Here is a 12,536-nt window from a genome sequence, read left to right as displayed (position 1 = left end):
AGAGGAGACTCAGGGGTGACCTCATTGCTCTCTACAACTACCTGAAGGGAGGTTGTAGACAGGCAGAGGTTGGTCTCTTCTCCCAGGCAGCCAGCACCAGAACAAGAGGACACAGTCTCAGGCTGCACCAGGGGAGGTTCAGGCTGGAGGTCAGGAGGAAGGTTTACACAGAGAGAGTGATTGCCCATTGGAATGGGCTGCCTGGGGAGGTGGTGGAGTCACCATCACTGGAGGTGTTCAGGAGGAGACTTGATGGGGTGCTTGGTGCCATGGGTTAGTTGATTAGGTGGTGTTGGATGATAGGTTGGACACGATCTTGAAGGCCTCTTCCAACCTGGTCTATTCTATTCTTCATGGAAAAACTGGCCTTAAATTTTAACAAGTATTTATGTATTTCTTTGCAGTGAAATTACTGACCAGCATATCTACATGGTGATGGAGTGTGGAAATATTGACCTCAATAGCTGGCTCAAAAAGAAGAAAACCATTGATCCCTTGGAAAGGAAGAGCTATTGGAAAAACATGCTGGAAGCTGTTCACACAATCCACGAATATGGTGCTGTTCAATGAGTCTAGGTGTCTGTACAGGTGGTGGGGCAGAGGCAATATCAGGGTTTGCATTTTGGAAGTGGTATTTCTCTTAGTTGAAAGCCTAGTCACCTTCAAAGGTGAGGGGGCTTGGAGCAGTCAAAAGGATCTCCAAGTACCTCTGGAGCATCTCCGCTGTGAGGACAGACTCAGGGAGTTGGGGCTGTTCAGTCTGGAGAAGAGAAGGCTCTGAGGTGACCTCATTGTGGCCTTCCAGTATCTGAAGGGGGCTACAAGAAGGCTGGGGAGGGACTGCTCAGGATCTCAGGTAGTGATAGGACTAGGGAGAATGGAATGAAGCCTGGAGGTGGGGAGGAAGCTCTTCCCCATGAGAATGGTGAAGCCCTGGAATGGGTTGTCCAGGGAGGTGGTTGGGGCCCCATCCCTGGAGGTGTTTAAGCCCAGGCTGGATGAGGCTCTGGGCAGCCTGATCTAGTGTGAGGTGTCCCTGCCCATGGCAGGGGGGCTGGAACTAGATGCTCCTTGAGGTCCCTTCCAACCCTACTATGATTCTCTGTGTTGAGATGCTATTAGTACTGAATGAATCCTGATGATTGCATTAATGCCTTTTAATGCCTGATTCCACTAAATGAACTCTGTTCATTTATTCTGATGCAGAAAATGATGTACATTTCTGTTAACTGTGGGATAGGTCTGCCAGAAACTGCTTGAAGTGCCAAATACCAAGTCTTTCTAATCATCTGTTCTGTGATTCTATGAGGTGTCAGCATTGTGTGAGGCTTCCCAGCTCCTTGGAATTATTCTCTCTTTCTTCTGCTATACATTCTATACTCTCAATACTGCTTGTTCCCCTTTGCACTCACACTTCCACAGAATCCCAGTGTTAGGGGCTGGAAGGGACTTCAAAGGCTCATCCAGTCCAGCTGCCCTGCCCAGAGCAGGATCACCTAGAGCAGACCACATAGGAACACATCCAGATGGGTCTTGAATATCTCCAGAGGGGGACAGCCACTCATTCTCTCCAGCAAAGCTTTTACATGAGTGACAGCTTGTACCCAGCTCTATAGTTTAGTTGATGTGGTGTTTCAGCTTTTTCTCACCATTCCTTCCTTCCATCTTTATTGAATCCTATTTTCAGTGGTGCCCAATGACAGCACAAGGGGCAATGGGTGGCAGTTGAGGCATAGGAAGTTTCATGTAAATAAGGAGGAAAAATCTTTTCCCTGTGAGGGTGACAGAGCACTGGAACAGGCTGCCCAGGGAGGTTGTGGAGTCTCCCTCTCTGGAGATAGTCAAAACTTGCCTGGATGTGTTCCTGTGTAATCTGGTGTTGGTGATCCTGCTCTGGCAGGGGACCTGGACTGGGTGATCTTTTGAGGTCCCTTTTAGCTGCTGAACCACATAGAAACCACCTTGAAACACATCCAGGCTTGAGGACTCAACCATCTCCCTGGGCAGCACATTCCAATCCCTGACCACTCTTGCTGTGAAAACATTTTTCCTGATGTCCAGTCTAAACCTACCCTGTTGCAGTTTCAGGCTCTTCCCTCTTGTTCTGAAACTACTTGCCTGTGAGAAGAGACCAGCACCAACCTCTCCACAATACCTTTTCAGGTGGTTGTAGAGAGTGATGAGGTCTCCCCTCTGCTTCCTGTTCAAACTAAACAGCCTCAGCTCCCTCAGTTGCTCCTCATCAGATTTATACTCCAAGCCCTTCCCCAGCTTTGTTGCCTGCCTCTGCTCCAGCACCTCCACATCTCTCTGAGCAACAGCTGTGGAAAGTGAGCAATACAAAAACCTGGTAGCAACTTGGGTTGACTTCAAACTCTTCTTTTACAGGCATCATTCACAGTGACCTGAAACCAGCAAACTTTCTGATAGTGGATGGAATGTTAAAGCTAATTGACTTTGGCATTGCAAACCAGATGCAGCCAGATGTTACAAGCATCATTATGGACTCTCAGGTGAAATACTTGTGGCACATCCCTATAGGCTTCCCAGAGAAGTGCTGTAGCACTTGCTGAATATGTTGATCAATGTAGTAACTGCAATGGCTACTGAAATGTGCAGCTGAATGGTTTTATGTATAGGTAAAACATTCATGAGCTTTTATTGAATGGGATTGCAGCAGCCTGAAGTGCAGCATGGTTCTTTTTGAGGTGCTTTTCAGTGCTTTGAGAGATGAGTGTTGATTTGTAATCAGGTGAGTTAAATTAAGGGCATGTGTCACTGAATGTTTTTACTTCTTTCTGCTTAGGTTGGCACAATGAACTACATGCCCCCTGAAGCAATAAAAGATATGTCTTCCTATGGAGAAAATGGGAAACCTCGCTCTAAGGTAGCAATCTTCTGTTGTTCTTTTGTTTCCCTCTTCCTGGGAGAGAGATGTTTGGAGTCAAGCTCTCTGGGTCTCTTTGCTCACCTCCCTCCTCTCCCCTAATCCCTCTCCCAACCTTATGTGCTTTCCTTTTAAAGTACTTCAGCTTCAACAGAAGTAGGTAGGCCTGTAAGAAACTAGCCTAGGTGTGGTGCTTGAAATCTGGGTCTAAATCCTTTAAACCCAGAGGAACTGAACTGATTTCCCAGTTAGGGACATGGCAGTGGTCACAGAATGGAATAGAATAAACCATGTTGGAAGAGACCTTCAAGATCGTGTCCAACCTATCATCCAACACCTCCCAGCCAACTAACCCATGGCACCAAGCACCCTGTCAAGTCTCCTCCTGAACACCTCCAGTGATGCTGACTCCACCACCTCCCCAGGCAGCCCATTCCAATGGGCAATCACTCTCTCTGTGTAAAACTTCCTCCTGACCTCCATCCTGAACCTCCCCTGGTGCAGCCTGAGACTGTGTCCTCTTGTGCTGGTGCTGGCTGCCTGGGAGAAGAGACCAACCCCCACCTGGCTACAACCTCCCTTCAGGTAGTTGTAGAGAGCAATAAGGTCACCCCTGAGCCTTCTCTTCTCCAGGCTAAGCAACCCTAGCTCCCTCAGCCTCTCCTAATGCTAGGGGTTGGAAGGGACCTCAAAAGATCATCCAGTCCACCTCCCCTGCCAGAGCAGGGTCACCTAGAGCAGGTCACACAGGTGGGCTTTGAATGTTTCCAGAGAAGACGACTCCACAACCTCTCTAGGCAGCCTGTTCCAGTGCTCTGGCCCCCTCACAGTGAAAAAAGTTTTCCTTATGTTCACATGGAACCTCCTGTGCTCCAGTTTGCACTGTTGCCCCTTGTCTGATCATTGGACATCAGTGAGAAGAGGCTGGCATCACTGAGGCTGCTTCTGTCTCAGTGGTTTCTGCCCTGAACTAATTTAGTATGATTTTATTTGTATTTACTCATCAATATGAAAGTAAACTACTGCTGCTCAACTGAAGGGCTGCTGTGGCAGTTGGTCTGGCAAAGCTAATGTGTGTGTGTGTGGCGGGGGGGAAATTCCAACCCACCACAGCTACCTGTAAGCTTTTGTTGTTCAAGGAGCTTGATACTCAAAAAATAATTAATAAAGATCTTTTTTAAGGACTATTAATGACTGAAGTCACAGCACTTAGTGGCACAGAGTCTTGGTGCATGTGTGGTATGCTAAGCTCTGTTAACCAGTGTAAAATAGATCATAGAATCAATAAGGTTGGAAAAGACACCTGAGAGATCAAGTCCAACCTATCACCCAACACCTCCTGACAACTAAACCATGGCTTCAGGTACCACATCCAATCCTTTTTTGAACACCTCCAGTGATGGGGACTCCACCACTGCCCTGGGCAGCACATTCCAATGGCCAACCTCTCTTGCTGGGAAGAATCCTCACCTCAAGCCTAAACTTTCTCCTGCACAGCTTGAGACTGTGTCCTCTTGTTCTGGTGCTGGCTGCCTGGGAGAAGAGACCAACCCCCACCTGGCTACAACCTCCCTTCAGGGAGTTGTAACTAGCAAGAAGGTCTCCCCTGAGCCTTCTCTTCTCCAGGCTAAGCCACCCCAGCTCCCTCAGCCTCTCCTCACAGGGCTTATGCTCAAAGGTGCCCAGTAATTTCATTTACCAGCTCAATTAAGTGACAAACTGAGTGGGGCAGCTCCTTTAAGTGAGGAGTAATCCTTGTTTTGTGTTTCAGATAAGTCCCAAAAGCGATGTGTGGTCGTTGGGATGCATTTTGTACTGCATGACATACAGGAGGACTCCATTCCAACATATAACCAATCCACTTAACAAACTGCATGCCATCGTTGATCCCACCTATGATATAGAATTTCCAGATATTGCTGAGAAAGACCTTCAAGATGTGCTAAAGGTAACAAAGATAAATTGCCCTTACTTGACTTCAGATTAGCTTCTTTAAAGCATATTTCCTTAAAGCTGATTGAGCTGTGCTTGAGAAATCGGGGACCAAAATGCTTCCTGCTCCTTCTAGCAACTAGGCCAAAAGAAGGCTTAACAAAGCCAGAGCCTACTTCCTATAGCTGCTGTAGTAAAAGTGTATTTTCAGCTCATCAAATAAGTCAGTAGGTAGTCTGGCTTAGCTCCTTTTGGTTGAACAAGGCAAAGTAATCACAGCAGCCTTTGTATTTGCCATCCCTCTCCCTTGCCTGCTGTTGAAACTTGGCCTGTGCTGTTGCTCAAACTCTAGTTATGTTGCTCAGCAGCTAACAAAGTTAGTATCATAATATCAGTCAGGGTTGGAAGGGACCACAAGGATCATCTAGTTCCAACCCCCCTGCCATGGCCAGGGACACCCCACACTAGATCAGCCTGGCCAGAGCCTCAGCCAGCCTGGGCTTAAATATCTCCAGGGATGGGGCCCCAACCACCTCCCTGGACAACCCATTCCAGGGCTTTACCACTTGCATGGGGAAGAACTTCCTCCTCACCTCCAGCCTGAATCTCCCCACCTCCAGCTTCATTCCATTCCCCCTAGTCCTATCACTGCCTGAGATCCTGAGAAGTCCTTCCCCAGCCTTCCTGTAGCCTTCCAGTATCTGAAGGGAGCTACAATTAGGTCACCTGGGAGCCTTCTCTTCTCCAGACTGAACAGCCCCAACTCCTTCACTCTGGAGCACCTCTCCTGTGAGGACAGCCCTCTGCTCATCCTCGTGGCCCTTCTCTGGACACCTTCCAGCACCTCCACGTCCCTCTTGTAATAGGGGCTCCAGAACTGGAGGCAGTACTCCAGGTGGGGTCTCAGCAGAGCTGAGCAGAGGGGGAGAATCACCTCCCTTGCCCTGCTGGCCACACTTCTCCTGATGCAGCCCAGGATCTGATCGGCTTTGTGGGCTGCAAGTGCACACTGAGAGCTCCTGTTGAGCTTCTCCTCCCCCAGCACCCCCAAGTCTCTCTCCTCAGGGCTGCTTTCCAGCCAGTCCCTGCCCAGCCTGGATTTGTGCCTGGGATTGCCTCCACCCAGATGCAGGACCCTGCACTTGGTCTTGTTGAACCTCCTGAGGTTGGCTTGTGCCCACCTCTCCAGCCTGTCCAGGTCCCTCTAACAAACTGAAGTCTAGAAGCATTAATCCCCTTAGCTTTCAAATCTCAGTGTCATTGTCATGCAACACAAAAGGACATTGTAGGTTCTAGGCTTCACCTCTTCTGGCACTGTTGCTTGAGTCAAACAGAGATGCCTAACTTGACTCTGAAGATAATGAAGGCAATTAATCTGTTACTGTATTGTGATTGGGGTTGTTATGTAGGTTGGCAGTAAAGAACAGCTGACATGTTTCTACAGAGTCCTCACTGTTAACTCTTAGGCAAGTTCTTGATTTGTGGGCAAAGCATTCTCCTTGTTTTCCTTTGCAGCACTGCTTAATAAGAAATCCCAAACAAAGAATATCTGTCTCAGAGCTGCTGGTGCACCCCTATGTTCAAATTCCAAGTCACTGCCAAACAGGTACATTTACCTTTTCAAATGCATTTGCATTCATTAGTCTCTCTCATTTTATTTCAGAAAACAAAATGCTCTGCCTCCTGTATGTCCTTCCCACTTGCTGGTGAACAGTCTGTTCTGTTTGGTGCCTATGTGTGTTTCAGAACAGACTTCAGTGTTTTCATAGAATCACAGAACTAACCAGGTTGGAAAAGACCTCAGAGATCATCAAGTCCAACCTATCACCCAGCACCATCTAACCACCTAAACCATGGCACCAAGAGTCTCATCCAGGCTGCTCTTAAACACCTCCAGTGCTGGTGACTCCACCACCTCCCTGGGCAGCACATCCTAATGGCCAATCTCTCTTTCTGTGAAGAATTTCTTCCTACCATCCAGCCTAAACCTCCCCTGGTGCAGCTTGAGACTGTGTCCTCTTGTTCTGGTGCTGGTTGCCTGGGAGAAGAGACCAACCCCCTCCTGGCTACAACCTCCCTTCAGCGAGGTCGTAGAATCATCAGGGTTGGAAGGGTCCCCAGAGATCATCTAGTTCCAACCCCCCTGCCATGGGCAGGGACACCTCACACTACAGCAGGTTGCTCACAGCCACAGTTGCAGAGAGCAAGAAGGTCTCCCCTGAGCCTCCTCTCCTCCAGGCTAAACACCCCCAGCTCCCTCAGCCTCTCCTCACAGGGCTGTGCTCCAGACCCCTCCCCAGCCTTGTTGGCCTTCTCTGGACACATTTTTGAGGACCTCAACATCTTTCATCAAGATTTTAATTAAACCTCTTAGGAGTTGTGTACAGCTTCAGCATAATTCTAAATTAATTAATTGCAGGTCTTCCAACTGCAAAAGGAACAACAGAGGAAATGAAACTTATCCTTGGCCAGCTTGTTGGCTTGAATTCTCCCAACTCTATTTCTAGAGCTGCTAGGGTAAGTGCATTTTCTGTTCTGTGTGGTAGTCCCTGTTCATGCCAACAAAGGGTAGACTGTTTGGTGATGAGAGCTGGAAGGATACCTCAATCCAAGCTGTACCCACAGCTTAGAAAACCATGCCACACTGTACTGCTTTTTGTTTGGAAGCATGCAGAATCTCTCTACGTCCTTCTGAATCGAAACTGTTGAAGGGATGATGGTCACATGAAGTTACTTTGTGTTTTACTACTTTTTAGCTGCTCCTCCTCATGACAGCTGTGCTGCTTTGTTTCCAAATGCCCTGCTGACCCAGGATCTCCTCTCTGGAGCATTCCTTACTGAACTGCTTTCAGGCTGCCCCAAACCTGTAGTAGGTCTTCTAATTTTAAGGACCATCCTCATACAGAGATGATATAAATTCATCTGTCAAGTGTGCTAGCTCTTGGACTCAGTCTTTGCTTCCTGGAAGCTGCTGAACTGTTAATGCATTGCTGTGTGAAGTACTCTTTGTATGTTGAGGTGTTATGATTCCAGTCTCTTGGTTGACTGCCTGAGAGAGGTTTGATAACTCCTCACAGGATTACAGGATGTTAGGGGGTGGAAGGGACCCAAAGAGATCTTTGAGTGCAGCCCCTCTGCCAGAGCAGGACCATAGAATCTAGCACAGGCCACACAGGAACACATCCAGACAGGCTCTGGAAGTCTCCAGAGGAGGAGACTCCAGAACCTCTCTGGGCAGCCTGTTCCAGTGCTCTGTGACCCTCACACTGAAGAGGTTCCTCCTCGTGTTGAGGTGGAACCTCCTGTGCTGGGGTTTACATCTATTGCTCCTTGTCCTATCCCAGGGCACAACTGAGCAGAGCCTGTCCCCTCCCTCTTGGCACTCAGCCCTCAGGTATTTGTGAACTCTTCACCACCTGGATTCTTTCCATCTCTCTCAGAAGGGGTGGTGGTGGTCTGTGTGTAACCTGAGAAGGAATACAAAGCTCTTTAGAATAGAATAAACCAGGTTGGAAGAGACCTTCAAGATGATCGCATCCAACCTATCAACCAATCCAACCCACCCAAACAGCTAACCCATGGCACCAAGCACCCCATCAAGTCTCCTCCTGAACACCTCCAGTGATGGTGACTCCACCACCTCCCTGGGCAGCCCATTCCAATGGGCAATCACTCTCTCTGTGTAGAACTTCTTCCTAACCTCCAACCTGAACCTCCCCTGGCACAGCCTGAGACTGTGTCCTTTTGTTCTGGTGCTGGCTGCCTGGGAGAAGAGACCAACCTCTGCCTGTAATTTTCAGGGTGCAGTGAGTAAATCTACAGAAGGCTCTTGCACTGCCTTGCACTGCTAGTCATACTTGAATATCTTTTTGAGAGCTGGGAGTGAACAAGAAATTCCCTTTGGAATGGCATTGTGACGCAGCTCTGGCTGTGGCCGCTTATTTTCCCTCTCTTCTCATAAAGCTTGCTTGCCCTGAGCTTGCAAATGCCTCTCTCCTTCCATGCTGGTGTTACTACATCAGAGGCAACTCATGGAATAAATCTGACTTTTATTTTGTGGGTTGTTTTAATCTCAGCAATTACTTTCTCAGCCAGCTTGCTTGTGCAGCCAAATCAGCCCATGCTGCCTTTTAAGCAACTACACTGCCTTCCAACTGAGCTGCCTGCAGTGTCTCTGTCTCTGAGAGAAGCTGTAGCATGGACTTGGGAATATTGCAACATGTGATGATGTATTTCAAGGATCACAGGATGTTAGGGGTTGGAAGGGACCTCTGAAGATCAGTGTCATAGAATCAGTGAGGTTGGCAAAGACCTCAAGGATCATCAAGTCCAAGCTGTCACCCAAGACCTCCTGATCACTAAACCATGGCACCAAACACCACATCCAATCCCCTCTTGAACACCTCCAGGGATGGGGACTCCACCACCTCTCTGGGCAGCACATCCCAATGGCTAACAGCTCTGTGAAGAACTTTCTCCTCACCTCAAGCCTAAACTTCCCTTGGTGCAGCCTGAGACTGTGTCCTCTTGTTCTGGTGCTGGCTGCCTGGGAGAAGAGACCAACCCCCACCTGGCTACAACCTCCCTTTAGGTGTTTCTTCTCCCGGGCAACCAGCACCAGAACAAGAGGACACAGTCTCGGGTTGTGCCAGGGGAGGTTTAGGCTGGAGGTTAGGAGGAAGTTTTACACAGAGAGAGTGATTGCCTATTGGAATGTGCTGCCCAGGGAGGTGGTGGAGTCACCATCACTGGAGGTGTTCAGGAGACGACTTGATAGAGTGCTTGGTTGCATGGTTTAGTTGATAAGGTGGTGTTGGATGATAGGTTGGACTGGATGATCTTTAAGGTCTCTTCCAACCTGCTCTATTCTATTCCCTTTCCCTGATTTGAGTGAGAAGCTGTAGCATGGAGGTGAGAATATTTCAGTCTGTGATGATTTATTTCAAGGATCACAGCATGCTAGGGGTTGGAAGGGACCTGAAGATCATAGAGTCCAAGCCCTCTGCCAGAGCAGGATCATAGAATCCAGCACAGGTCACACAGGAACACATCCAGATGGGGCTTGAAAGTCTCCAGAGAAGGAGACTCCACAACCTCTCTGGGCAGCCTGCTCCAGGGCTCTGTGACCCACACAGTGCAGAAGTTCCTCCTCATGTTGAGGTGGAACCTCCTGTGCTGGAGTTTATATCCATTGCCCCTTGTCCTATCACAGGGTGCAAGAGAGCAGAGCCTGTCCTCTTCCTCTTGATGTCCTCACACTGAGGTGGAACCTCTTGTGCTGTGGTTTATATCCATAGTGTTATGGTAATGTTTGCCCTGCAGATGTGATTGGAATCCCTGTGTAGTGCAGCTGCTCAGCTGAATTCCTGTGTTAGGGGTTGGAAGGGACCCAAAGAGATCTTTGACTGCAATCCTTCTGCTAGAGCAGCACCATAGAATCTAGCACAGGCCCCACAGGAATGCATCCAGACAGGCTCTGGAAGTGTCCAGAGGAAGAGACTCCACAAGCTCTCTGGGCAGCCTGTTCCACTGCTCTGTGACCCTCACAGTGCAGAAGTTCCTCCTCATGTTGAGGTGGAACCTCCTGTGCTGGAGTTTATATACGTTGCCCTTTGTGCTATCCCCGGATACAAGAAAGCAGAGCCTGTCCCCTTCCTCTTGTAGTCCTCACACTGAGGTGGAACCTCCTGTGCTGTGGTTTATATCCATGGTGTTATGGTAATGTTTGCCCTGCAGATGTGATTGGAATCCCTGTGCAGTGCAGCTGCTCAGCTGAATTCCTGTGTTAGGGGTTGGAAGGGACCCAAAGAGATCTTCGACTGCAACCCTTCTGCTAGAGCAGCACCATAGAATCTAGCACAGGCCCCACAGGAATGCATCCAGACAGGCTCTGGATGTCACCAGAGGAGGAGACTCCACAAGCTCTCTGGGCAGCCTGTTCCACTGCTCTGTGACCCTCACAGTGAAGAAGTTCCTCCTCATGTTGAGGTGGAACCTCCTGTGCTGGAGTTCATATCCATTACTCCTTGTCCTATCCCTGGGCACAACTAAGCGGAGCCTGTCCCCTCCCTCCTGTAGTCCTCACACTGAGGTGGAACCTCCTGTGCTGTGGTTTATCTCCATGGTGTTATGGTATTGTTTGCCCTGCAGATGTGATTGGAATCCCTGTGCAGTGCAGCTGCTCAGCTGAGTTCCTGTGTTCTGCTTGCCTTTCAGACTCTGTATGAGCAGTGCAGCAGCGGGAAGCGTCTGGACGTCTCGGCCTTTGCAAAACAGGGGAGTCACAAATCATGGACAACAAAGTGATCTGCTGCTGCTCAGGATGCAACAGAGATGTCTGGTCTGTTTAAAAAAGAAAAAAAAAAAGAGAGAAGAGTGTTTTGTGCTGCTAGCTTGTGGAAGGACACTCAGCATCTTTCACCTTTTAAAACCTCTCTGTGTCTTCTGATAATGTTTGTAGATCGTTGAAACATTTAAGGGAGTGCTTTTTACTGTGGGCTGGTTCGCTCTTTGCATGCTACTTAGGGTGAGCAATGCAAATTGCTGCTTGGTGACTGTGATCTCTGCTAATTACAAAGCACTCCAGTGCCTGCAGTACAAAAGGTGATGTGAGAACCTTCAAGCTTTATCACCCTACCCCTGGAGTTAAAACAATGTGTAAATATTTCCTTGATGTATCTCTTATGACCTGAATATGTTGATATGCTGTTCCCTCCTTTACTGACAGATGCTTCTTGTCTCCACTTTGGGTCACAGCTAAGAAAATAAAGTGTTTATAGAAGAGATCAGTACTGCTAGAGACATGGGAATGTCCCCTCACTCTTTGGTTTGAGCTGTTCCTGTGGTTGTGACCTGGGGGAAGCATCAGTCCTGTTCAGAAGTTCTGTGAATAAAAATGGCTTTTGTTGTAGTAAAAATGCTGCTGTCACTCAGACATGCTGTTCAGATTTCAACATAGAAAACCCAGCAAGAGAGAAGGACTTGGGGGGTGCTGGGGGATGGGAGGCTCAATATGAGCCAGCAGTGAGCACTTGCAGTCCAGAAACCTGAGCCTGGGCTGCAGCAAGAGAAGCACAGCCAGCAAGTCGAGGGAGGTAGTATCATAGTATCAGTCAGGGTTGGAAGGGACCACAAGGATCATCTAGTTCCAACCCCCCTTCCATGGGCAGGGACACCCCACACTAGATCAGCCTGGCCAGAGCCTCATCCAGCCTGGGCTTAAACACCTCCAGGGACAGGGCCCCAACCACCTCCCTGGACAACCCATTCCAGGGCTTCACCACTCTCATGGGAAAGAACTTCCTTCCTCACCTCCAGCCTGAATCTCCCCACCTCCAGCTTCATTCCATTCCCTCTAGTCCTATCACTGCCTGAGATCCTGAGCAGTCCCTCCCCAGCCTTCTTGTAGGCCCCATTCAGATACTGGAAGGCCACAATGAGGTCACCTGGGAGCCTTCTCTTCTGCAGACTGAACAGCCCCAACTCCTTCAGTCTGTCCCCATAGGAGAGGTGCTCTAGCCCTCTGATCATCCTCCTGGCCCTTCTCTGGACACCTTCCAGCACCTCCATACCTCCATATATGATTCTCCCCCTCTGCTCCCCTGGAGCCTCTATTACAGAAAGGATCTGGAGGTGCTGGAAGGTGTCCAGAGAAAGGCCATGAGAATGATCAGAGGGCTGGAGCTGCTCTGCTATGAGGACAGACTGAGGGAGTTGG

At 49.0% G+C, this 12,536-nt stretch overlaps 1 protein-coding gene across 2 annotated transcripts in view; it reads left to right on the top strand.

Moving 5' to 3' along the window:
- The window catches only part of TTK (TTK protein kinase), a 48,787-nt gene extending 37,051 nt beyond the window's left edge, over window positions 1-11,736 (top strand). For both annotated transcript variants that reach the window (XM_068165190.1, XM_068165191.1), the window contains exons 17-23: window positions 405-556; window positions 2,389-2,513; window positions 2,807-2,887; window positions 4,659-4,835; window positions 6,335-6,425; window positions 7,239-7,336; window positions 11,036-11,736. In XM_068165190.1, the coding sequence (XP_068021291.1) occupies window positions 405-556; window positions 2,389-2,513; window positions 2,807-2,887; window positions 4,659-4,835; window positions 6,335-6,425; window positions 7,239-7,336; window positions 11,036-11,125 (814 nt within the window). In that variant the 3' untranslated portion in view covers window positions 11,126-11,736. The remainder of the gene's footprint in view (window positions 1-404; window positions 557-2,388; window positions 2,514-2,806; window positions 2,888-4,658; window positions 4,836-6,334; window positions 6,426-7,238; window positions 7,337-11,035) is intronic.
- Window positions 11,737-12,536: the final 800 nt, after the last annotated feature.

This window comes from Melanerpes formicivorus, unplaced genomic scaffold (assembly GCF_026170545.1).
Source record: "Melanerpes formicivorus ecotype bairdi unplaced genomic scaffold, bMelFor1.0.p_v2 SCAF_85, whole genome shotgun sequence".
Classification (NCBI taxonomy): Eukaryota; Metazoa; Chordata; class Aves; order Piciformes; family Picidae; genus Melanerpes; species Melanerpes formicivorus.
Note: the sequence above shows the minus strand (reverse complement) of the source record. Positions and strands in the feature narration are given on the sequence as shown.